The sequence below is a fragment of the Zophobas morio genome, unplaced genomic scaffold, assembly GCF_036711695.1.
Source record: "Zophobas morio isolate AGI-343-1 ecotype UQ-CSIRO unplaced genomic scaffold, CSIRO_AGI_Zmor_V1 ptg000002l, whole genome shotgun sequence".
NCBI classification, from domain to species: Eukaryota; Metazoa; Arthropoda; class Insecta; order Coleoptera; family Tenebrionidae; genus Zophobas; species Zophobas morio.
In genome coordinates, this window is record NW_026972107.1 from 15,200,878 (window position 1) to 15,226,700 (window position 25,823).

At 32.7% G+C, this 25,823-nt stretch overlaps 5 protein-coding genes across 10 annotated transcripts in view; 3 read left to right on the forward strand and 2 right to left on the reverse strand.

The window, feature by feature from the left end:
• LOC135128699 (uncharacterized) overlaps nucleotides 1-4,846 on the forward strand; it is a 41,711-nt gene extending 36,865 nt beyond the window's left edge. For both annotated transcript variants that reach the window (XM_064055727.1, XM_064055732.1), the window contains one exon: nucleotides 1,394-4,846. In XM_064055727.1, the coding sequence (XP_063911797.1) occupies nucleotides 1,394-1,863 (470 nt within the window). In that variant the 3' untranslated portion in view covers nucleotides 1,864-4,846. The remainder of the gene's footprint in view (nucleotides 1-1,393) is intronic.
• On the reverse strand, nucleotides 4,458-6,821 carry LOC135128668 (protein tumorous imaginal discs, mitochondrial-like). 3 transcript variants are annotated; one of them, XM_064055670.1, is made up of 7 exons: nucleotides 6,597-6,821; nucleotides 6,227-6,432; nucleotides 5,617-6,172; nucleotides 5,374-5,567; nucleotides 5,106-5,319; nucleotides 4,668-4,733; nucleotides 4,458-4,607 (listed from the first exon to the last, which is right to left on the reverse strand). In XM_064055670.1, exons 1-7 carry the CDS (start codon nucleotides 6,757-6,759, stop codon nucleotides 4,528-4,530), a joined length of 1,479 nt encoding a protein of 492 aa, XP_063911740.1. In that variant the 5' UTR covers nucleotides 6,760-6,821; the 3' UTR covers nucleotides 4,458-4,527. The 3 variants fall into 3 exon arrangements, 2 of the variants coding, with proteins under 2 accessions (XP_063911740.1, XP_063911730.1); XR_010280453.1 differs by lacking the exon at nucleotides 4,458-4,607 and adding an exon at nucleotides 4,814-4,970 and having other exon boundaries at nucleotides 4,664-4,733; XM_064055660.1 differs by having other exon boundaries at nucleotides 4,458-4,733.
• A 258-nt stretch (nucleotides 6,822-7,079) lies between these two features.
• LOC135128734 (H/ACA ribonucleoprotein complex subunit 3-like) lies at nucleotides 7,080-7,727 on the forward strand. Its single transcript, XM_064055789.1, has 3 exons — nucleotides 7,080-7,320; nucleotides 7,379-7,421; nucleotides 7,549-7,727. Exons 1-3 carry the CDS (start codon nucleotides 7,267-7,269, stop codon nucleotides 7,644-7,646), a joined length of 195 nt encoding a protein of 64 aa, XP_063911859.1. The 5' UTR covers nucleotides 7,080-7,266; the 3' UTR covers nucleotides 7,647-7,727.
• Nucleotides 7,728-7,812: 85 nt separating this feature from the next.
• Nucleotides 7,813-9,604, forward strand: LOC135128709 (ubiquitin-fold modifier 1). 2 transcript variants are annotated; one of them, XM_064055745.1, is made up of 3 exons: nucleotides 7,813-7,998; nucleotides 8,056-8,112; nucleotides 8,211-9,296. In XM_064055745.1, exon 3 carries the CDS (start codon nucleotides 8,250-8,252, stop codon nucleotides 9,255-9,257), a length of 1,008 nt encoding a protein of 335 aa, XP_063911815.1. In that variant the 5' UTR covers nucleotides 7,813-7,998; nucleotides 8,056-8,112; nucleotides 8,211-8,249; the 3' UTR covers nucleotides 9,258-9,296. The 2 variants fall into 2 exon arrangements, with proteins under 2 accessions (XP_063911815.1, XP_063911824.1); XM_064055754.1 differs by lacking the exon at nucleotides 8,211-9,296 and adding an exon at nucleotides 9,303-9,604 and having other exon boundaries at nucleotides 7,815-7,998.
• Nucleotides 9,596-25,823, reverse strand: part of LOC135128658 (coronin-7) — a 30,031-nt gene continuing 13,803 nt past the window's right edge. For both annotated transcript variants that reach the window (XM_064055638.1, XM_064055646.1), the window contains 5 exons: nucleotides 20,433-20,546; nucleotides 19,446-20,383; nucleotides 19,262-19,397; nucleotides 10,343-10,482; nucleotides 9,596-10,282 (listed from right to left, as the gene is read on the reverse strand). In XM_064055638.1, coding sequence (XP_063911708.1) covers nucleotides 10,190-10,282; nucleotides 10,343-10,482; nucleotides 19,262-19,397; nucleotides 19,446-20,383; nucleotides 20,433-20,546 — 1,421 coding nt within the window. In that variant the 3' untranslated portion in view covers nucleotides 9,596-10,189. The remainder of the gene's footprint in view (nucleotides 10,283-10,342; nucleotides 10,483-19,261; nucleotides 19,398-19,445; nucleotides 20,384-20,432; nucleotides 20,547-25,823) is intronic.

A 25,823-nucleotide genomic window follows, 5' to 3' on the forward strand; every position in this document is an offset into this window, starting at 1 on the left:
CTAGTCTCTTCTAGATTCTTCTGAATTCTTCGAAACAGCTAAGATTCATCTACCAAGAGAAGAATAACAATCATTTTTCACGTTTATTTTTAAAATAATAGAAAAAAAAACATTTTGTTGGCCAGAAATGTATCCGTCAGAAATAGTAAAAATAATAATATGAGTTAAGCCACCTTCAAATTTTATCAACCCAAAGGGTAACGTCCAATAATTCCATAACGCTAAACATGGATGAATGCCTGCGTTACTTTTCAATATATTTTTTTCTTCTTATTTTTTAATTTTCAAATGGAGTTGTTTTTTTTTTCAACGCGAAATTTGAATTTCAAATTCAGAACACCACTACACTTCCGATAACCTTAAAACGATTGCCTCAGGGCATTCGGTTTTGCAATTTCATACTTAAATTTTAAATATCTTTATACAAGTTTGTGTTATTTTTAATCTGGATGCCTGGGATAAAACTCAACACGAATTCATAAACTACAAGTGGAGAAATTTACGATTAGACAAATTTTGGTCAGCGTTTTACCATCTACACGGTATTCCTAATATACCTTAGAAGATTATCCGCCTAATAAAAAATGACACAGACGCAGACAGACGGCAGACGGCAGACGACAGACAGACAGACGGAAAGGGGAGAACTATTTTTTCGTACTCTAGATGTCATGAAACGTCGAGAAAACGTGAAGGTAGCCAGTCGTCCGATGGACTCAATGACAATACCTCCTTAGCTAACGCTCGAAAAGTGAGATGGTATATTTCGTCCAAATTATTGATAATTTTGTTTATTTTTCATTTTTTGGTTAATACAGATACTTTCAAACTAAAAACTTAACATCACTCCTTTTATTTAAATAGCACTCCATAGAGTAGAACTGAAGCTACAATTCGTGTTGAACACGCGATTTTCGCGGGAGTAAAACCTATTTCGTTAGTACGGGTTTTTTTGTACCCTTTTTTTCCCGTACGGTGAAAGTAGCAGCTGATTATGGTTTCAAGTAATTTCTTTCACTCCCTGGAATCGAGTTTTAATACTTTTCTTGGGAGAAAAACGTAACTCACCAAATGCAACTTCTGAGAATATTGTATTAATTTGTTACTTAATTTATTCGTGTCGTCCGATAGCTACAGGCAACCTGGTTGGTGTTGCTATAATGTGAATAAATCAGTGTTCAGTTTACCTGACCCGATCGACATCAAAACAAGCAAAGACGTCGAATGAAAAAGTCTCCGGAACTTCAAATTCTAGCACGTAGTATCGTTGTAATTAGTGTTGTAGATATCAAAATCAATTTTTCACGCACAGATTTCTTTGACAGAAAATCTTTACAAAAAATACACCACTATATCTTAGCGATAAATATATCCCGGTTATTGTTTTTTTCAGGTTTCGGCGCTCCAGTCCCCAGAACCCCGCTCGGTCGCGGCGCAGCGGTCCTCTTCTCCGCCATCGGCATTCCGCTGCACTTCCTCCTCATCCTCAACATGGGCAATCTAGGCGCAGTCAGACTCCAACAACTCGCCTTCGGAAGTTCCTCCACAGACATACCTACCTCGCCGCGCCCCAAATGGCTAAAATGGTTTCCTTTCGCTTCGATCGCTTTTTATTACCTGATGGGTGTCATCCTATTCGGTTTCGTGAGGCAAAGGTGTGCCGTGGACAGTTTCATGTTTCCATTAGATTTCACCGCGGCCGGTGGCGTGGCCACCACCTACGGCCACGTTCGAATACTGTACGCTCTGTACCTAGAATGCGCCGTGACGCTGGCGGCGCTGGTACTCTCGTTAACACAGGCTTCCGCGACCAGGGGTATCGTAGACATAGGGCTGAGACTAGGCCTGCTGACGAACACTTGAGCTGTGTAGGAAGTGCCTTAGTTATTTGCGCTGCACATTTGGTTTGCTGAAGTCAATCGATTATACATATCACGGCGCCGTAATTCGACAGCTATTTGATTCCCCACCAAAGACAATAAAAAAAGAATTCGTTGGCCCAACCGGCCGAGGCTTTAACCATAACACACAAAGTTTATGGCGAGCATAAGAATTTATAAGGGTGCGTCAGAGCGATAGACATGAGGAAACGAATGGTATTCTGGGTTAATTGGCTATACATTTATTTGTTTTATTGGGGCATACTTCACAAAGATACCAACACATAGACGGTTCAATGCAATCAATTAAGTATCACATAATTTTAAAAAAATACAAGGTATATTGTTACCGGTATGGCTCGGCTAGCCTTAGGAGAAGCAACTAGGCAGAGTCTACCCAAGTGATTCTAGATACTTCACAAAGTCAATTAAGTATGTCCCATTTTATCACTAAAGTGCTTTTAAATGATCAAAAAATACACGCAATATCATTTATATAAGGGTAAAAAAGGTCTAAAATGAGATCCCTGGAAGTTCATCAACATCGCAAACGCTTTAATGGGTATACTAGCCGTGTTAAAATTATAACATTTAATAATAATAATAATAAAAAGAAGAACCTAAAATCACTTGCCTACCCCAAGACAAAACACGACCAATCGCCACTAACGAAACGGATCACCCAGCAATCGACTTTTACAAAAAAAATAATGTCGTTAATCATTTTACTTCAATTTATACGTATTTTTGAAAAACTTGGATTAAAAAATCCACTCTTTATTTCATTATATATACTTAACTGAAGTCTACTTGAAATGAAACAAAGATGCGTTTACAAAATAAATAAAAAACAATCATACACATGCGCAAATTTTGGAAACATTTTTAATGAAGACGATATACATCCACTATCACTTCCATCGACCCAATCATCTCCGAAAGAACACATCCTTGAGGAGAAGCTTTCTATACTAGAACTGCCGAACAGATGCGCTAACATAAAGAACGAACCTAGTATTGCTATTGGTTAGACGAAGCCTCATAGATTCAACTCGACGATTCTAGTATAGTAAACTAGTAGTGGTGGTATTAATAAATCTTTATACAATGTAAATATAAATGTATGTATGTACACAGGTTAATGCCTCTATCTTTTTTCACCACTATGCTCTATAGAAAACCATTAGTACAGAGAGTTTTAAAGTTACACATTGTGTAAAATTTTAGACCTAATTTTCGTGCATGTCATAATTAAGAGATATTACATAAGGGCCTACAAAACAATATTTCAAATACTACATGTAAAAATGTTTCCATGAAAACCTATTTGTAATCGACATGAGGTAACTGAATTAAATTTTGCTAATGTAGTATTACAAAAAAAAAAAATACTGATAAATTTTAGCGGCGTAAAACCGGCTTGAAACGGCTGATGCTAGATGCGCGCGCAGCCCACAATGCCGCGTAATTTTAAATATCTTGCTTAAATATTTTGCATTTCTAGAATAACAGTTGTGAATAAAGATAGTTGCATCATCCTGTACTACACTAAAAAATTATGATTAAGTACATGACAATGACTACCACTCCACTACGTAAGTTTTACAATAACAACGTGAATATATGTAATTTTCGAATGAGGAAAGAACTTTTAAGTCTCTCAGAACATGGATAAATGTTACATTTCAGTCATATTATCGTATTTCATTAATTTAAACATACATATGTACATACATATACCAGCTTTACTGCAATAACTTACCTTGAAAGCCTATTTAGTATCACATTTAGGCTCAAAATTAAGAGAAACAATAGTTTGAAGTTAAATTTAATAGCAATGTTGTGACACATTTCATTAAATCGAACAGAAAACTTACCAAGATAGCACTCAATCACTGTTAACGTGTGTTTACAAAAATAATTTTAAAATTCGCACGAATGAAATATTAAAAACTAGTAACGTGTTCATTGGCTTAAATCAAAAATGTCATTTGCAGAACAAAAACTATTTATTCTCCTTTAATTAGTAATGCCGTAAAGTGTATATTACAAGCTACACTTTGAACAATCAAGGTTCTTCTGGACCTCAGTAGCGTGAACGTTTTATTCACAAAATCAAAGATAATCGAAAAAATCGATACAAGATTTTATTCTAGACACTTGCAAGCGTTAATTTTACTATCGCATAGACTTCGTAATTACTGCCACAATGTGTCATCTACGTGCTGAGCACGTACTCGGTATCTTAAATATTTCAACTTCCACAGCGCATTGAATAGGTAGAAAGCCCTGTGCAGATTCCTTTAAAACACCGAATTTTTAGTCTTCCGAGTTATAATTCCAATAGAAAACAATGCAGTGTGCTCACCTTCCGTTTTTCCTAGTTTAGGGCTTGCGAGAAATCTTAGTTCACATTTCAGACAACTTAACACCGCTAATCCGAAAAACTACTTTATAATTTGGGGAATATTTAAAAAACCGCTGATAAAACCCAACTGTGATTCTCAGATAGCATCGCGCTGATGCAGCCTTAAAACGCAGGACTGCCTTATATGCGATAGTTACTGAAAAGCGAAATAGAATCTAGTCATTTTATTGTTTTTAAACAGTACATATTAACAACTTTAAAAAAACTAGTTCACAAAAATTACGGCATTTTATTTCGTTTCGCTTCTTCATTGTCACTATGATCTTCATTTTCATTTTTTACTTTAACGTTTCTATTATCTACAACTTCCCTAGTAGTATTTTGTGAGTCAGGTTCTGTGGCGGTTTCTACGTTCTTACCTTGTAGCACTAACCTAAGGGCTTCTAAAAGTTCTTGTTTGTCTTTGGACACGAAAATTTTGCTACCTATAAAGATAAAAGAAATTATTAATGTTAAATGAAAGATAAATTATTTATTGTATAGTCTATTTATTTAGTAACTTAACTGTTATATACATAAAATAAAAAATTCAACTATTTCTCCCTGTATTATTTAAAATCAACCAAATAACGCAGTTTTAATTTTTGAAAGCAGACTCGGCTTTTCTCCCTCTTGAGATTTAGCTTCAGAGCCTGCCAGAGGCATCTCGTCCTTGTCTTTGCCTGTTAAAAAAAATTCATAAGTAACTTTGCGGACAAAAACAAGGAACACGTTGCTAAATTTCAAGCCAAATTATACTCCCCCAATCCATTCCTTCTCATAATGCACTCAAAAATATAGTGTAAAAAAAGACTCACCGTCAGTTTTTAAAGTGACACCTAAAATCTGACCAGGGGTGTCAGTTTCAAGCTCAGCGTAAGCTTGCGCTACTGCCAACTGTTTTTCCGATAAATTCTTGGGGACCGCAACCTTAAAAACAACGTAATGATCACCGTGCCCATATCCATCCACTTTCTTCATTCCTTTCCCACTTAAACGTATTCGAGTATGTGACGACGTTCCCGGCAAAACCTATTTTTAGGACTGTATGTTAAGCAGTTTATGTGACTATCTATAATAAAATACCTGAATTGTGTGATCCTCATACAATCCTTCAATCCTAATTGTGCCCCCAAGTAGCGCCTGCGCTACAGAAATTTCTGCCTCAGTATGAACATCAGCGCCATCTCTTTTAAAATATCTAGACTTCTCAACTTGAAAAGTGATAAATAATTCCTTGTTTCCTACAGACATTCTCACTGTTTGTCCATCTTCAATACCTATAACCCCATTTTAAGCCCAAATAACACTAAAATAAAATCTATTCACCTGCTGGCACAGGAACAGTAACCTTTTTCCTCTGCACAGTAGAACCCTTTCCTTCACACTCTGAACATTTATGTTTAATAAACATCCTACTACCCTGACAATACCGACAAGTAGACCTCATAATGAAAGGCCCCCTGGTAACACTCTCCATCCCTGTACCATCACAATGGGTGCACCTAGTGGCTTTTGTGCCTGGTTCACAACGACTTCCTTGACACTTGGGACAAGTATCCACCACATTTACTGTGATATCTTTGTTAATTCCACGCGCTGCTTGTTGAAAAGTAAGTTTTACTACAACTTCTTGCGCTTGCCCAAAACCAAATGCCGATTCAGCGAAATCGTCAAAACTTGTACTTTTTCCAAAACCAGCTTGGCCAAAAATTTTCCTAAATAATTCTTCTGGATCTATAGTTGAACGATATTGCCACTGTTCCGCAAAACCTTGGTGGCCATGAGGTCCACTCTGCCCGCCCATACCACCCATGCCACCCATTTGTTCGGAAGTGGCCCCCCATGTGTCAAACTGTTTACGTTTTGTTTCATCACCCAAGATCTACGAAACCACGAATATTAAAACAATTTAGACAAAAAACGGAGATAAACGTACTTCATAAGCTTCTGATACTTCTTGGAACTTTTTAGCTGCATTTGGGTCATTCTTGTTAACATCAGGATGATACTTCTTGGCTAATTTATAGTAAGCTTTTTTAATTTCTGCCCCTGAAGAGTTTCTACTAACTCCCAATATTTGGTAATAGTCTTTGGCATTTAACACGGAATTTAAATGGATGTTTCTGGAACTTATCTGGAGGACTAAAAAGTAAGGTTATGTTACAAGGTAATCGATAAAATCACACGACAAGTCTTAATTTATGTTAAAATAACTACTTTTTGTACTTATAAACGCTACAGGTACAAAGTCAAGACTTTTTAGTTCATCAAATGATGTAATCAATAAATGCATGGTGTTAACTTACGGCTTTTGAAACTTTTAGAAAACGTTAAATTTATTACTCCGGTATTGTTAGAATGGAGACAGTGATGTAGAAATCTTGCTGAAATTTTGTTTACGGGAGGTGTCACAAGGGTATTTAACTGTTTTGTACACAAAATGCCAATAAGACCTCTAACATTCGCCATTTTTTGACAAAAAGGCACAACACCTGTGATGTGGATTGGCAGGACTGATAATATCCGGCAATGCGACGTTTATTTGATACCAACTGTGAAACATGACATTACTAAACTCATGCTAAACTCTAACACAATTTAAATTCATCTAAAACATTAATGGGGAGCAAAGATTTGTTCTTTCTCTAGTTAAATCTCTGAGTTATAGTTATAACATAACGTAATAACACTTATATGACAATTTGAGGATCTAAAATTATCAATAATACAAATGAAAGGTCTATCTTTTTGAATTACGCGCTAATTCAAGACGCATGAAATGTCACTAACAATGTCAAAATAACACAAATTGAACGACTCCTCTGACGACTCGTTCATTATATTTGCCAATTTAGGCACGTGTTGGTGTTGTTTTCATTCTCTCGTCTTTTTTCCATTGCTGCTCGAAAACTAGGTTTGGAAAAGGTGAAGAAATACTGTTTCTCAAAAATATTACAGCTTCTGTCCAAACACAAGATGTATTTAATGTATCACCTGGATCAGGACGGTAACAGAGTCTACACCTTAGATGTATGTCGTACTGCCTTACTTGAATTCATTAATCCCTTCACATGAACTTTATTTGCAGAAAAATGACCCCGCGGGAAAACCGACTGTTTCGGCTCACCCAGGTAACCTAATTTTTATATTTTTTCAGTTAGTACCGTAGTACTATTCACGTTAACTCATTATTTGTGAGACATAAATAATACGACTCTTTTTGAAATACTTCTCTAAAGTACTGTCATTTTGTTGCAGCACGTTTTTCGCCCGAGGACAAATATTCAAGACAGAGGATCACGATCAAAAAACGGTTTGGACTGTTACTAACGCAACAACCAGAGCCAGTTTATTAAATAAAGACGATATTACATATTTTAGCGTAATTAATGATTTAATTGTAAATATAGTGCATTAAAATACAATTGTTTGGTATATTTTGTAGTTGTGTTTTTCACATTAATTTGCTCTTTATAAGTCTAGTAACTTTCGTACTATAACTATAACGTTGGTGACATTTCGTCTCGCCCGACAAAAGTGACATTTGATCCTTTGACATTCCTACATTTGTTGGTGAGTGGCACAAGCAACTGTGATTGAGAATACTCGCCACATATTGTCAACTTCTAACTGCTTTAATTAGATTTTAAGACATTTATTATACCCAAGTTGTTGTCATCTAATTATTTTCCAGTTCCCAATGGCTGCGTAAGTTTATAGGTTAACAGCATATGTTTGCATAGTAAACTACTAATATTTTTACAGCTCCAAAGTTACCTTCAAGATCACTCTAACCTCGGACCCCAAATTACCCTTTAAAGTGTAAGTTTCCATAAAATGCTAATCAGATTTGGTAGTTACTGTTGTCCACTTTCACTTTCCGAACAGATCAAACCTAATTGTTGTCTTTTTGTTGACAGATAGAAGGCGAAAATGACAGTAGCTACCAAAATCATGCCATGAATGACGCGTCCACGGCAAACATAAAACAAATCATAACAGCATTCCATAACATCATTTCGATCTATGAAAATGACCAGTGGGTGAAAACTGTCACTTCTGAGGATATTAAAGTAGCCTTTAAATTGGGCGCTTTTGTTGAAAAAGCGATGTGTAAATTTAGGGAGCAAAATAGCGCATCTCACTTTCTCAAAGGGGTTAAAACATGGGAAAACTATAATACAAAAGTGGATTATGAAGAAGAATTTTATGCCAAAGTTTGTGATCATCTACTCCTGAAATTTTTTAAACACAAATTTGTGAATGAGAACGTTATAGATGTTGCTGTGAGAATGTACACATCATTGTTTCCAAAAGAGCGACTAGAAGTTGTATTAAAAGATCTTATAATGACTTCAGCTTGTTTTGAAGCAATTTTTGACTTTACAGTTGCAAATAAACCTATTGTTAATATTGGCAGTGTTAAATATGAACTTGTTTTACAACAGTGGTCTAAAGACTTTGAATGTGACAATAAGAAAATCGTGTCACTTGTTGCTGATTGGTTAACTAGTTATAAGGTTCAAACTTGTCTGCCCACTTTTATGGGGATTTTAGCTCTAAATGTGAAAAACTCTGTAACTAAAGTAATTTTAGATGGTATTCTGGAGAAAATGTGGGATAGAAGTATTTTAAGCAAAAACTTTTGGCTTGCTATGTTTAGAAATGTTGAAAGTTGTTGTCTATTACAAGTGTGTTGTAATTATAAAGAATTTTTTGAGCCGTTGTGTAATTTTTTAATTTATGTGGGTGGAATGATGGAACAAAATAATAAAAATCAGTGGATCAGTAATTCAAGTACTAGTATATGTCCAGAAATAAGTTACAACGAACTAGAAACAATTTTCAAATGTTTGTGTCAATCTGAAAATCTCGGTATGAAGGAATATGTAATAAGTAGACTGAGTGAAGCTCAAGAATGTACAGATTTATCAATTTGGGAACTCATCATGCATGCGTGTTTATAATTTTGTATTGTTTTATAATAAAAATGATAATCAATTTTGTTGTAGATTAAGTGTTCCAGAAGCTACACCCTTTACAGCTGTATTGAAGTTTGCTGCTGAAGAATTTAAAGTTCCACCAGCAACTTCAGCAATCATTACAGATGATGGGGTTGGAATTAACCCCCAACAAACCGCCGGCAATGTGTTTCTAAAACACGGTTCTGAACTCAGACTCATTCCAAGAGATAGAGTAGGTAGTTCATGATTTCTCAAAACAATTTAACATAAATTTAAAAAATCTATTTATCTGGAAAGTTGTGTATATTGTTTTTTTATGTGAAGAAATAAAAACGAAGAGGTATAAATAATTATTAATTACATTTAACCTTACATGGAAACTACATCCTACACTGTCACAACACTAATACAAATAAATACACAATACAAATAAATTAACAAAGTTATCAAAACTTATATAGCACTTAAATGACTAAAACATGAAGTTTTGAGCGATTGAATTTGGAAAAATGAGCACGAATTTGGTCATTTTTGCTTTCTCTGATTTGGCACGAACGCTTGACTGGTTTAAAATACAGATTCGGAATGTGTACCAAATATAATATTGTTGAGAGATCACATGTTAATTAAAGCACATTATAAAACTGACTAGATGTCATTAAATAACTGTAATAGAAAAATATTAAAGCGTACAAAACATCCTCTTTTAAAAAAATATCAAAATCACCTTTGTTATTAATGTTGCTGAGCCATCATTACAAATATACAAAAATAAAAAATTAAGCATTGATTATAATATCTTACGCGTTAATAAAAAAGGTTATGTTGCGGTCAAGTTTTAATAAGGCGGGCTAGGTATTATTTCATTAAATTAGATACGTAAAACTCCTTAAGAAGAGAGCAAACTAACTTTACACTAAAGTAATTTGAGAAAATTAATCATTCCATTCCTTCTCATCCACTCCCTCCATTTCGTCCTGCTCGAGCTTCAAGTTCACTTCCAGTTTGTTACTCACAGATTTTTGAATCTACAAAACAATTCATGTTACAAGTATGAAACTAAATTCATACAATTTTTGTCAACTCACCTCTTCTTGCTTCATCTTAGTTTGCCCTGTTAATTCTGCGTTCCATGCTAAGCGATTGTAAGGCTGAGAAGCACCAATGAATGGGGTTGAAGCTGACTTATTTATGGTTCTTTCTTGGTTATTCACTTGAGTCTCTGACACTTCAGAAAAAATAGAAATGACCACAATTAATACGGCGATCGACAATAAAATAAACTCGAGTTGGCGTTGCTTGTTAAATTTTGGGTGGCAAGCAACTCAATTTGACACAAATGGAGCAGGGAGGGGTTTTAAGCTCCTCCGCCTTCTCTCTGCGGGTTACCCTAATTCCCTAAACACTCAGGTAGAATAAAATTACAGAGATTGATTTCACAGTACCTTCTTCAGGTAGAAACTGTGTTGTAGTATCACACAATAAAATATGTTTAACTCAGACAGTACTTTTCTTAAATAAAAGTGAATTAAACAAATAATTGAGGAGACAATTTGCTGGGTGCTTAAATTGTCGCATTCTTTCGATGTATAAACATAAACAATTGAAGTTAAGCATGTACTGATAATATATTTTTACTTCAGAGGCGAGGGAAGATCTCTCTCAATAAACTTTAAACCAATTTTTTGCGTTTAAAAGAGAAAGTCTTGTAGGCGCTTAGTGTTATTTTAATATAAAAAAAATCTTCGGGGCCTCTTGTGTTTTGTTTTTAAAATACTTTTAAAAAATCTCGGGGATCCGTGGAGTTCTTTATTTGGAAAGAATTTTACAGAATCTTAGGGGCTCCTAGCGTCTTTTTTTTTTAAATATGTGATGTTTCGTTTTTGGAAGGAAAAACACAATATTGTCAAAACCAAAAAATTGAAAAATCAAGCATTTAAAAAATCCAAAAATCCAAAACTTAAAATATCGAATAGACGAAAATGTTTCAAAATGTAAGATTTAAAAACTCCCAAAATTGAAAAAAAAAGCCCAAAACTTAAACAGAGAAATTGAAAAATCGGAAAATTAAAAAATCGAATAATCGAGAAATTGCGAAATTGAAAAATCGAAAAATTTAGAAACGCCAAAAATTGAAAAACTGAGAAATCGAAAAATTTAAACACATAAATCCCAAAACTGAAACGTCGAAAAATTGGAAACTCGAAAAGACGAATAAGCGAAAAACTGAGAAATCGAGAAGTCGAAAAATCGAAAAATTGAGATATCGTAATCGGTAAAGATCAAAAAATGGGAAAATTCATAATTGGAAAATTTAAACTTAAAAAAACCCATAATTTTAAAAATCGAAATATCGAAAAACTGAAAAATTTATTCCGAAAAATTGAAAAATCGAAAATCGAAACCACAAAAAAGTGAAAAATCTAAAATATAAAAATTCGAAAAATTGAAAATTTACAAAATCGAGAAATCAAAACATCAACGAATCGAAAAATCAAAAAATTGAAAAATCAAAAAATGTAAGACTTACAAAATCACAAAATTTGGAAAAATCAAAAAACACAACGTCGGAAAATCTAAAAATTTAAAAATCGAAAAATTGAGGAATCGAGAAATCGGAAAGACGAAAAATTGAGAAGTCGAAAAATTAAAAAATCCAATAATCGAGAAATTGACAAATCGAAAAATCCAAAAATTTAGAAACGCCAAAAATTGAAAAATCAAAAAATTCAGTAATTGAAATGGCTAAAAATCGAAAAATAGGAAAATTAATTGAAAAATTTTAACTTAAAAAGCTCCATATATCGAAAAATTGAAAAATCTAAAATTTAAAAATTCGAAAAATTGAAAATTTACAAAATCGAGAACTCAAAACATCAACGAATCGAAAAATCAAGAAATTGAAAAATCGAAAAATGTAAGATTTTAAAAAATTGCAAAATTTTGAAAAATCGAATAAGTAAAAATCAAAAAAACAAAGTCGAAAAATCTAAACATTTAAAAATCGAAATACATATTGAAAAATCCCAAAACTTTTACAGCATTGAAAATTTGAAAATCGAGAAATTGAGAAGTCGGAAAGATGAGAAATAGAAAAATCGAAAAAAAAATTGAAAAATTGAAAAACCGAAAAATTTAAATACATAAATCCCAAAACTGAAGCGTTGAAAAATTGGAAGATCGAAAAATAGGAAAATTCAAAATTGAAAAATTTAAACTTAAAAAACCCGATAAATCGAAAAATTAAAAAATCGAAATTTCGAAAAACTATAAAATTAATTCCGAAGAATTGAAAAACCCGAAAATGTAAAACAAAAAATTGGTCTAAAGAGTTTAGACAGTACTTCCCTCGCTGTCGGAAACTTGACGACTGCATGGCTATTGTGTTTTTTTCTCATTACATTTTTGTAGTGGGAATTTAAAAAAAATTGCGATGACGTCATCAACATTTTTGCAAGGACACGTATATCAGTTGGGATAGATGTAGTGTAATACTAAGAATAAAATTATTGTACTCCCAAATTTTCGGGAAAATGAATTGGGTCGTTTTGAATATTGATTTGTAATAATCAATAAAATAACGAAACAATTTACTCACGTATACGTATCAGAGGCAACTGAAAATCGTGTATGTATAAACATTCTTAATTTAAGATGACAGGCGTAACAGCATACGTGAGAGTCAAACAGAGAAACTGTAAACAAAACGACCATCGGTTTTATTGCTTCGACTTCCGCTTATTATATAAAACATTGGGTTTTATTTTAATTCTTGACGGTGAAATTCACAATTGGTTGATTATAAACATGTCTATTTCACATTCGCGGAACCAAGTGAGCGCATAAAACAAATGCAGGTCTGTAATGTTAAAGTCGATGTAAATAAGCGTGCTACCCTTATGTTTCAACCGAGTTTTTCCTTTAACAAATTTTGTGTCTACCAAATTGGGTTGGTTGGGGTGTAATACTAATAATAAGTGTTGCCTTTAATTTAATCAATAAAATAAATTGACTTCATTAATTTTTTTGAACCACCTCTTAAGAAAATCTAAAAAATATGAATGGAATGATAAATCACAAGTACAAACTCATCATATTTTTTGCATTTTAGATAGGATTTATTCAGCAAAATTTAAGGGTGACGTCATCAATTTTTTTAGGAGCGATGAACAAATACATTTTGAACAAAAGTTTACCATGCTTATAATAACTTTAAAATATTCCCAAGATTTCAAAGCATTCGGTTTTGTAATTCCTGATTAAATCGATAAAATAAATTCACGCCTTCATTAATTTTTTTGAGTCACCCTGCATATGCAAATCCAAAAATATGAATGGAATGATAAATCACAAGTACAGACTCATCATATTTTGTACATTTTAGATACGATTTATTCGGCAAACTTTTGAGCCGACGTCATCAGTTTTTTGTAGAAGATAACCAAATATATTTTGACTAAAAATTTATTATGCTCTTTATAACCTTAAAACATCTGCAAGATTTCAAAGCATTCGGTTTTGTAGTTCCTGATTAAATCAATAAAATAAATTTACGCATTCATTAATTTTTTTGAGTCACCCTGTATACGCAAATCGAAAAAATTTGAATGGAATGATAAATCACAAGAAGAGACTCACCATATTTTGTACATTTTAGATAGGATTTATTCAGCAAAATTTTGTGGTGACGTCATAAATTTTTTAGAGGGGACGACCAAATACGTTTTGATCAAAAATTTACCATGCTTATGATAATTTTAAAATATCTTCAAGATTTCGAAGCATTCGGTTTTGTAGTTCCTGAGTAAATCAGTAAAATAAATTTACGCTTTCATTTATTTTCTTGATTCACCCTGTATATGCAAATCCAAAAAATATGAATGGAGTTGGAGTGATAGATCACAAGTACAGACTGATCATATTTTGTACATTTTAGATATGATTTATTCGGCAAATTTTCGAGCTGACATCAAGTTTTTGGAGGGGATAAGCAAATATACTTTGACTAAACATTTATTATGCTCTTTATAACCTTAAAACATGTGCAAGATGTCAGAGCATTCCGTTTTGTAGTTCCTGATTAAATCAATAAAATATATTTACGCATTCATTAATTTTTTTGAGTCACTCTGTATATGCAAATCCAAAAAATATGAATGGAGTGATAAATGACAAGTACAGGCTCATCATATTTTGTACATTTTAGATATGATTTATTCGGCAAACTTTCGAGCTGACGTCATCAAGTTTTTGGAGGGGATAAGCAAATATATTTTGACTAAACATTTATTATGCTCTTTATAACCTTAAAACATCTGCAAGATGTCAGAGCATTCCGTTTTGTAGTTCCTGATTAAATCAATAAAATATATTTACGCATTCATTAATTTTTTTGAGTCACTCTGTATATGCAAATCCAAAAAATATGAATGGAGTGATAAATGACAAGTACAGACTCATCATATTTTGTACATTTTAGATATGATTTATTCGGCAAACTTTCGAGCTGACGTCATCAAGTTTTTGGAGGAGATAAGCAAATATATTTTGACTAAACATTTATTATGCTCTTTATAACCTTAAAACATGTGCAAGATGTCAGAGCATTCCGTTTTGTAGTTCCTGATTAAATCAATAAAATATACAGGGTGTCTCAGAAATAAGTACATTAATTTTAACCAGTAACAGAACTCGTGAAACGGAATAACTTTTTTATCTAGCATTTTTTCGAAAAGTCAAGTCGAATTTCGAATTTTCCCACCCATATATTTACGAGCCGTCTATGTTCACCTTAAATAATAACTTAAATAATAGCAACACTACAACAATGAAGAAGGTACCGTAGCAACCGTTTTGACACTGACAATCATTTTTATGTCAATGTTTTTATTAAACGTTGTCACTTTAAAGTTTGTTTGGCACAGATTTCTAATTTATAGACGAAATGTGTTGAAATGGCTTTGTTTTCAAATCTGGAATGCACCGATATCGTTTTAACGTACGGTGAAGCTCGGGGAAACGGCACTCGCGCCCAACGAATTTTTTCAGAAAACCTCCCAAATCGTCGTGTGCCAAATGTGCGCACTTTTAAGAACGTTGCAGCATTTTCGAGAGTACGGATCTCTTAAACCTGCACCTCAGGATCGGGGTAAGTTATGTAGTAATAAAATTGCTAATATTGAAGAGGCTGTTTTAAAGAGTGTTGAAGCTCGACCGGGCACTAGCACGTATCACTGTCTAGTGTGATGTATCGGAGAGTAGTATTTGGAGGATACTCAGAGAACAAATGTACCCCTTTCAGGACCAGAAAGTTCAGTTATTGAAACTAACAGACTTACCACGTAGGCAAAACTTTTGTGAGTGGGTTAATAGAAAAATAAACGAACAAGCAAATTTTGTATCTCTTATACCACCAACTGATGAGGTCGGTTACACGAGGGAAGGTGTTCAACATCCACATTTGGGCCGATGAAATTCCGTACGCCATTAGGGAGCAGGATTTTCAATTTCTCTCTAAATGTTTGTCACATTGACAAAATTAGGAAAATACGTATCCTAGTAACTGTTTTTGACCATAAATTATTAATTATAATAATTATTAGTGCCCATGGGTGACTGAGGATCCATGGGCGGGTAACCTTAATTGAGGTATAACTTTAACAATTTTTAACTTGATAATTAAAAAGTTCTTGACAAAACTCTACTAAAAAAAGTTGTTGAGTTCAATGAGCTCTATAACTGATTAAAATTAATGTACTTATTTCTGAGACACCCTGTATTTACGCATTCATTAATTTTTTTGAGTCACTCTGTATATGCAAATCCAAAAAATATGAATGGAGTGATAAATGACAAGTACAGGCTCATCATATTTTGTACATTTTAGATATGATTTATTCGGCAAACTTTCGAGCTGACGTCATCAATTTTTTGGAGGGGATAAGCAAATATATTTTGACTAAACATTTATTATGCTCTTTATAACCTTAAAACATCTGCAAGATTTCAAAGCATTCGGTTTTGTAGTTTCTGAGTAAATCAGTAAAATAAATTTACGCATTCATTAATTTTTTTGAGTCACCCTGTATATGCAAATCCAAAAAATATGAATGGAGTGATAGATCACAAGTACAGACTCATCATATTTTGTATATTTTAGATATGATTTATTCCACAAACTTTTGAGCTGACGTCATCAAGTTTTTGGAGGGGATAAGCAAATATTTTTTGACTAAAGATTTATGATGTTCTTTATAGCCTTAAAACATTTACAACATTTCAAAGCATTCTGGTTAGCAGATTAAAAATTAAATTTCAAAATGTTGTTTTATAATTTTGATTTTTTTTCCAAAAATCTGGACGTTTCGGGTGAAAAGTCAATTCGGAGTTGTAAACTACATGTGTAGGACTATGTTATTTTATACAATTGAAAACCCATTTATTATGTACAATTTTGAAGTGACGTCATCGCATTAGTGGTGGGGATGATTAGACAAATTTTGGTTAGCGTTTTACCATCTACATGATATTCTTAATATAAGTACAAAATTTCACAACAATCGGTCGAGTACTTTCGGAGATTATCTGTCTAATAAAAATCCGGGACAACAGACGGACAGACGGACGGACAGACGGACAGACGGACAGACAGACGGAAATGGGAGACCTATTTCTTCGTCTTCTAGGGGTCATGAAAGATCGAGAAAACGTAAAAGTAGAGAGTCGGCCGACGGACTCGATTACAATACTTCCTTTGCTTACGCTCGGGAAGTAAAAACGAAAAATCGGAATATCGAAAAACTGAAAAATCAATTCCGAAAAATCGAAAAATCGAAAAATGAGAGGGCACAAACGAAACAACAAAAAAATGAAAAATCTAAAATTTAAAAATTCGAAAATTGGAAATTTACAAAATCGAGAAATCAAAATATCAACAAATAGAAAAATCAAAAAGTTTAAAAATCGAAAAAAGTAAGATTTAAAAAATCGTAAAATTTTGAAAAATCGAAATACATATTGAAAAATCCCAAAACTTATAACATTAAAAATTTGAAAATCGAAAAATTAAGAAATCGAGAAATCGGAAAGACGAAAAATCGAAATGTCGAAAAATGAAAAAATCCATGAATCGAGAAACTGAGAAATCGAAAAATCCAAAAATTTAGAAACGCCAAAAATTGAAAAACCGAAAGATTCGAATAGAAAAATTGAAAAATCGCGAAATCGAAACATCAAAAGATCGAGAAATCGAAAAGTCGAAAAATCTAAAAATTTGGAAATGGAAATGGCTAAAAATTGAAAAATAGGAAAATTCAAAATTGAAAAATTGTAACTTTAAAAACCGATAAACCAAAAAGTGAAAAATCGAAACTGCGAAAAACTGAAAAATTAATTCCGAAGAATTAAAAAACCGAGAAATCTAAAAACGAGAAGGCGAAAAATCGAAAGAACTCCGTTAAATCGAAAATTGAAAAATAGAAATATCGAAAAACTGGAAAATCCATTCCGAAAAATTGAAAAATCGAAAAATCTAAAAATGAGAGGGCAAAAAATCGAAACACTGAGAAATCGAACCAACAAAAAAGTGAAAAATCTAAAATATAAAAATTCGAAAATTTGAAAATTTACAAAATCGAGAAATCAAAACATCAACGAATCGAAAAATCAAAAAATCGCAAAATTTTGAAAAATCGAATAAGTAAAAATAAAAAAAAAACAAAGTCGAAAAATCTAAAAATTTAAAAATCGAAATACATCTTGAAAAATCCCAAAACTTGCAACACTGAAAATTTGAAAATCGAAAAATTGAGAAATCGAGAATTCGGAAGGGCGAAAAATCGAAAAATTAAAAAATCCATTAATCGAGAACCTAGAAAGAAAATATTGTCAAAACCGAAAAATTGAAAAATCAAGAATTTAAAAAATCCAAAAATCCAAAACTTAAAATATCGAATAGACGAAAATGTTTCAAAATGTAAGATTTAAAAACTCGCAAAATTGAAAAAAAAAGCCCAAAACTTCAACAAAGAAATTGAAAAATCGGAAAATTAAAAAATCGAATAATCGAGAAATTGCGAAATCGAAAAATCCAAAATTTTGAAACGCCAAAAATTGAAAAATTGAAAAATCGAAAAACTTAAATACATAAATCCCAAAACTGAAACGTTGAAAAATTGGAAAATCGAAAAATTGAAAAGATGAATTATCGAAAAACAGAAATCGAAGAGTTGAAAAATCGGAAAATCGAAAGATTGAGAAATCGACACTACAAAAATCTAAAATTTAAAAAATCGAGCAGTCAAAACATCAACACATCGAAAAATAAAAAAACTGAAGAATCGAAAAATGTAAGATTTAAAAAGTCACAATATTTAGAAAAATCGAATAAGTAAAAAATCAAAAACACGAAAAGTCGAAAAATCGAAACATTTAAAAGTCGAAGTATTTAAAAATCCCAAAATTGAAATAGTTAGAAGATAATTTTCATATACATATTTCATTCCGAGGTTTCGTCTTGTTTTATTTTAGAATTGTCAATATTCGTCAGTTTATTCGATATCTCACTAATAAGTCAGGTTGATAAAAAAACACCGCTTCCCATTTAAAATCTACCCACGATAAATGTAAATATGAATTTTTGTAAAAAATAATGGTTTGTACGGATGTGGCGGTTACTTGGTTAAATTTCATTAATTCATTTTTATCTTAAGAAAAGTACTTTCTGAGTTGAACATATTTTATTGTGTAGTGTGTAATCAATCTCTGTAATCAAGGAAGGAAACTTTAGTCCTTGTTCATTTTATTCTACCTAAGTGTTTAGGGAATTATGACAACCCGCAGAGAGAAGGCGGAGGAGCTTAATACCCCTCGCTGCTGGGTACCACCAATACAACTGGCCCCAGAGCCAACTCTAATTCTTTCAATTTTCGATCGCTACACAGGACCGTGATAGGCTCGGCCTCATTCTTTTCTTAGTAGTTATTTAAAAATTCTAAATGAAAACTTACGCAAATCCATGCCGTCAGGCTTCAAACTGATCCTTGGAGGCGCTTTATCCTTCCCATTAAACCATTCCGCGCTTGTTAAAGACGACTTCCACATAACTCGAGTAGGAGGAAAGAGATCGTCTTGGAACAATTCCGTCTAAAATAAATTTTAAATTTTACGCCGTCTTATGACACTTCAATTTACCTTTATCCTCGGAACGGTGAAAGATAGTGGTTCTATAGTATTATTAGTGAGTCTTAGTGCTTTAGCAAACTCAACATTAGATACATCACAAACATTTTTCGGCAAGAAGGAGAGTCCTTGATGTAAATTATTGCACCTGTGATGACTCAAAGGACAAATATACGGGGATTCTTCCGTAATTTCGAAAGCATAAATCGTTGAGTCACCCTTTCCTGTCAAAAACAACGTCGAACTATCTTCGTCGTAAAAAGGTATCAAAATAGCCGGTGACACATCGAGCCCGACCGTATTTAACGGATTGTTCAAATCCGTTGATTTAAAAACCATAATTTGTCGTTCCGAAACTTTATCGAAACCCATAACCACGATAAAATTACCGTCGAGAGCCCAAATAATCCTGGCTCCTCTACTCCCAACGGGTCCTTTTCCTTCTCTGGTGGGCGCATCGTTCGCCCTAGGCTTATAAATCCGGATCTTCCCGTCCTTGCTGACAGTAGAACAAAAAACTCCACATGGCGACCAAGCGAAACTGAACATCTGATCGGTGTGACCCTTCAGGACTATTTTTTCTGTGAGAGTCGCCAGATCCCAAATCTTGATTGTCATGTCGTAAGAACCTGAGGCTAAGACATCTTTGGCAGTGGGATGAAATTTAATGAAATAAATTTTGTCGGGGTGAGCGTTGAATTCGTTCTCTGCTTCGTTCGTGGGTTCGTTCAAGCCGCTCTCTGGAATTTTCCACAGTTTAATGATGCCGTCATCGCAGGCCACTGCGAGGCGATGGTTATCGAAGGGATCCCAGGCGAAGTCCATTATGTTGTTTCCGTGGACTAGGGCGGGAATGACTCCGTCGGGAAGTCGGCCTGTTTTGCTCAGTTCGAAAATTGCTATTTTGCCGCCTGGACCGCTAAGAGGCACAGCCACGCGTTCGGGGTTGGCTAAAACGGGAAATCGGATCATAATGAAAAATACTAGTAGGTTAAGTACCGTGAAAACCGTCACACTCTCCTGAAATTTGCCGGCTCAAATTCCTGATGTTCTCGATGTGGAAAGATTTATGCGCTGGAGTGCCTTTCAAGTGGCGAAATTTGGATACGCGCCCTAGAAGACAATAATCAGACTAAGACAATGTTACTTATATGTGAGACACAATGAGGAGTTTAATGAATCTTGTTATAACTCCTAGTTATATGATACAGTGGTGCAACTTTGCCAAGAAAAATAAAAACGTGTTCAAATTTTTTTTTGCCCACTAATATTAATGTGATTTTTTAAACACCTGTGGTATCATTTTTCCTAAAGAAAATGCAGTATTGTACGACATGTTTATTTCTAAGAAAAAAATGCATTGACTTCTTCCGAATTTTTCAGCGAAAATTCAAAATCCGAGGAGTCCGAAGAAGGGTTGGTGCCACGGAAAAAAAATGTGTATGAGGGCAGAGTTCAAAGCGACTCCACTACAGAAATATCGGTATTGTCTGTAAAAAAATGACGAATGGGAGTGATACCGATGCGATATAATAGGATTTATCACTCGTCACTGTTCAGTGTCAACGGGGTACTTCAGATAATAAATGACTAATCAGTGAACAAATATGGGAAATTAATCATCAACAGTAATAAAATATTTTTTGTGCTAAGTTAATAAGCAAATAAAATAACATGGGTTGTAGGAGTTGGGCCAACGAATTCCTATTTTTCCACTTAATCATCAAATATAAATATTTGCGATACAAGGAGGAAAACGTAATAAATATAAATAAATAAATATTTAATGCAAAAAGACTTAAAGTTTTTAATTAAATAAATAACAATTTCTTACTGTTTCGTAATTGCGAATTATCAAACGAAACAATGGAATTTAAAAGTTCTGTACAATGAGCTGTAAAGTTGCAATGTGTATTTTTAATAAAAGCAGAAAAAATAAATATAACAACAACTGATATTAAAGCATATTTTTTACTTTAGAAACTATCCTAAACTACCTTGTCACATAGCGAAAAATAAATGTTTTATTAATCCATCCTACTGTATATTGGATAAAGTAGTTGAAAAGCCTCAATTTTATTATACGAAAAAATTAGGTCAATTACATTTTATGTTTATTGTAGGCATCCTTCACAATGTTTACAAAAAATCAAGGCCACCTTGATATCATATACTGATGCATATTATATGTATTATCGTGCACATCCAGTTACGAGAAATATAAAAAATACTGTTGTACAGAATCTTCAGTTTAACGTACTGTGAAGATGAAAAAAAAGTAATTATTTTCTAGACTATATAAGAAAAAAATGTTACTACAAGTTATACTGATTAGATGGCACTTATAATATTTCCCAACTTTCATTTTATAGAAAATAAGAATTGTTACACACTTACATGGAAAAATAAAAAAAGTTTTACAAAATATTCAGATGAGACTCTTCTATTCTCTTTTTTTTGTATTCTCTCACTTTTGTCTGAAAGAAGGCAGACCTTATACAGAAAGAACAATAAAAAATGCAAGCAAAGACAGCCATAGATTTTGGAAGGTTTACCGCCAATTTCAAAGTCTGAGTCGAAAATGCAACGATCAAAGCCAAACTTCAAAAATCCATAGCCTTCTTTGATCGTACATTTTTTGCTCTCTCGGTACAAATTAACTTATTTACTTTACATAATTACGATTACCTTTCAAACGTCATCGTCTAAATTTATGATCTTCAATTTTCCTAAATCTAGGGTGCAATTATATAATTATCTTTGTATGATCAATTAATAATAATCAGTTTCCAACACGAATTACAATGGAAAACTTTGTTCCAGGATTTTCAGAAATACAAATTCTATTTATTTATGATGATGCCTACACGTTAAAATGTAAATAAATTCAACATTGAATTCTCAGAATTCTGGAAAACTTAAATAACACTCCGTATAAATAAAGCGCAATAGATGATGCATCTTACAATTTTGTCGAATAAATTTTATTTAAATATTAAAAAGTAAAGTGGTCCTGAACTTGTGGTTTATGAATCCGTGATGAATTTTTATCCTAGATTAAATTAAACCTTTGGAAAAAAATTGGTCTAAAGAGTTTAGACAGTACTTCCCTCGCTGTCGGAAACGTGACGACTGCATGCCTATTATGTTTTTTTTTTCGCAGTGGATTTCAAAGAATTCGGTTTTGTAGTTCCTGAGTAAATCAATAAAATAAATTTACGCATTCATTAATTTTTTTGAGTCACCCTGTATATGCAAATCCAAAAAAACATCAATGGAGTGATAAATCACAAGTACAGACTCATCATATTTTGTACAGTTTAGATAGGATTTATTCGGCAAACTTTCGAGCTGACGTCATCAATTTTTTGGAGGGGTAAGCAAATGTATTTTGACTAAACATTTATTATGCTCTTTATAACCTTAAAATTTCTGCAAGATTTCAAAGCATTCGGTTTTGCAGTTCATGATTATATAAAAAAAATAAATTTACGCATTCATTAATTTTTTTGAGCCACCCTGTATATGCAAATCCAAAAAATATGAATGGAGTGATAAATTACAAGTACAGACTCATCATATTTTGTACAGTTTAGATAGGATTTATTCGGCAAACTTTTGAGCTGACGTCATCAATTTTTTGGAGGGGATAAGCAAATGTATTTTGACTAAACATTTATTATGCTCTTTATAACCTTAAAACATCTTCAAGATTTCAAAGCATTCGCTTTAGTAGTTCCTGAGTAAATCAGTAAAATAAATTTACGCTTTCATTAATTTTTTTGAATCACCCTGTATATGCAAATCCAAAAAATATGAATGGAGTGATAGATCACAAGTACAGACTGATCATATTTTGTACATTTTAGATATGCTTTATTCGGCAAACTTTCGAGCTGACGTCATCAAGTTTTTGGAGGGGATAAGCAAATATATTTTGACTAAACATTTATTATGCTCTTTATGACCTTAAAACATCTGCAAGATTTCAGAGCATTCGGTTTTGTAGTTCCTGATTAAATCAATAAAATATATTTACGCATTCATTAATTTTTTTGAGTCACCCTGTATATGCAAATCCAAAAAATATGAATGGAGTGATAAATTACAAGTACAGACTCATCATATTTTTACAGTTTAGATAGGATTTATTAGGCAAACTTTCGAGCTGACGTCATCAATTTTTTGGAGGGGATAAGCAAATATATTTTGACTAAACATTTATTATGCTCTTTATAACCTTAAAACATCTGCAAGATTTCAAAGCATTCGGTTTTGTAGTTTCTGAGTAAATCAGTAAAATAAATTTACGCATTCATTAATTTTTTTGAGTCACCCTGTATATGCAAATCCAAAAAATATGAATGGAGTGATAGATCACAAGTACAGACTCATCATATTTTGTACATTTTAGATATGATTTATTCCACAAACTTTTGAGCTGACGTCATCAAGTTTTTGGAGGGGATAAGCAAATATTTTTTGACTAAAGATTTATGATGCTCTTTATAGCCTTAAAACATCTGCAACATTTCAAAGCATTCTGGTTAGCAGATTAAAAATTAAATTTCAAAATGTTGTTTTATAATTTTGATTTTTTTTCCAAAAATCTGGACGTTTCGGGTGAAAAGTCGATTCAGAGTTGTAAACTACATGTGTAGGACTATGTTATTTTATACAATTGAAAACCCATTTACTATGTACAATTTTGAAGTGACGTCATCGCATTAGTGGTGGGGATGATTAGACAAATTTTGGTTAGCGTTTTACCATCTACATGATATTCTTAATATAAGTACAAAATTTCACAACAATCGGTCGAGTACTTTCGGAGATTATCTGTCTAATAAAAATCCGGGACAACAGACGGACAGACGGACAGACGGACGGACAGACGGACAGACGGACGGACAGACGGACAGACGGACAGACGGACGGACAGACGGACAGACAGACGGAAATGGGAGACCTATTTCTTCGTCTTCTAGGGGTCATGAAAGATCGAGAAAACGTAAAAGTAGAGAGTCGGCCGACGGACTCGATTACAATACTTCCTTTGCTTACGCTCGGGAAGTAAAAATCAAAATGTTTCAGTTTTTTAATCTTTATTTTTCGAATTTTCAATTTTTCAATTTCTCGATTTTCAATCAGTATTGAGATTTTCCAATTTTTCGTTTCCTCATTTATTCGATTCGATTTCCCGATTTTTTCACTTTTCGATTTCTCAATTTTCGTTCATTTTGACGATTTTTCAATTTTCCTGTTTTCGCCGTTTCTAAATCTTCGATTTCTCAATTTCTCGATTAATCGATTTTTTGATTTTCCGACTTTTCGATTTCTCAAATTTTTGACGTTTCGACTTTGATTCTTCAATATTTCCATTTCCCAATTTCTCCGTGTTGAATTTTATCCAAGATGTCATGAGCTTTCGAAAAACAAAACAAAATGTTTCAGTTTTTTTATTCATTTTTCGATATTTCAATTATTCAGTTTCTCGATTTTCAGTGTTGATATTTTCCAATTTTTCGATTCATCAAATTTTCGATTTCCCGATTTTTTCATTTTTCAATTTCTCAATTTTCGTCTAGTTGACGAGATTTCAATTTTTCTATTTTTGACGTTTCTAAATTTTCGATTTCCCAATTTCTCCATTAATCGATTTTTTTATTTTCCTACTTTTCCATTCCTGCATTTTTTAACGTTTCGATTTTGATTTTTCAATTTTTCCATTTCCAATTACTCCGTGTTGAATTTTATCCTAGATATCAAGACCTTTCGAAAAATAAACTAAGAACAAAATTTTTCAGTTTTTTTCTTCATTTTTCGATTTTTCGATTCCTCAATTATTCGATTCATCAAATTTTCGATTTTTTCACTTTTCGATTTCTTAATTTTCGTTCAGTTTGACGATGTTTCAATTTTCCGATTTTTCAATTTTTCTGTTTGACGTTTCTAAATTTTTGGATTTTTCAATTTCTCGATTAATGATTTTTTGATTTTCCAACTTTTCGATTTCTCAATTTTTTGACGTTTCGATTTTGATTTTTCAATTTTTCCATTTCCAATTTCTCCGTGTTGAATTTTATCCTAGATATCAAGACCTTTCGAAAAATAAACTAAGAACAAAATTTTTCAATTTTTTTCTTCGTTTTTCGATTTTTCGATTCCTCAATTATTCGATTTTTTCACTTTTCGATTTCTTAATTTTCGTTCAGTTTGACGATGTTTCAATTTTCCGATTTTTCAATTTTTCTGTTTGACGTGTTTCTAAATTTTTGGATTTTTCAATTTCTCGATTAATCAATTGTTTGATTTTCCGACTTTTCGATTTCTCAATTTTTTGACGTTTCGATTTTGATTTTTCAATTTTTCCATTTCCAATTTCTCCGT

What these genes read in the sequence shown, in the direction of transcription:
- LOC135128734 (XM_064055789.1), top strand. Translation starts at nt 7,267, where the DNA reads ATGTATTTAATGTATCACCTGGATCAGGACGGTAACAGAGTCTACACC. An exon ending in ACAGAGTCTACACCTTAGAT is followed by an intron (nt 7,321 to 7,378) that starts GTATGTCGTACT and finishes CTTTATTTGCAG; the next exon opens with AAAAATGACCCCGCGGGAAA. An exon ending in GACTGTTTCGGCTCACCCAG is followed by an intron (nt 7,422 to 7,548) that starts GTAACCTAATTT and finishes ATTTTGTTGCAG; the next exon opens with CACGTTTTTCGCCCGAGGAC.
- LOC135128709 (XM_064055745.1), top strand. Translation starts at nt 8,250, where the DNA reads ATGAATGACGCGTCCACGGCAAACATAAAACAAATCATAACAGCATTC.
- LOC135128668 (XM_064055660.1), bottom strand. Translation starts at nt 6,759, where the DNA reads ATGGCGAATGTTAGAGGTCTTATTGGCATTTTGTGTACAAAACAGTTA. An exon ending in TTCTAAAAGTTTCAAAAGCC is followed by an intron (nt 6,433 to 6,596) that starts GTAAGTTAACAC and finishes CTTACTTTTTAG; the next exon opens with TCCTCCAGATAAGTTCCAGA. An exon ending in TACTGTTCCTGTGCCAGCAG is followed by an intron (nt 5,568 to 5,616) that starts GTGAATAGATTT and finishes ATGGGGTTATAG; the next exon opens with GTATTGAAGATGGACAAACA.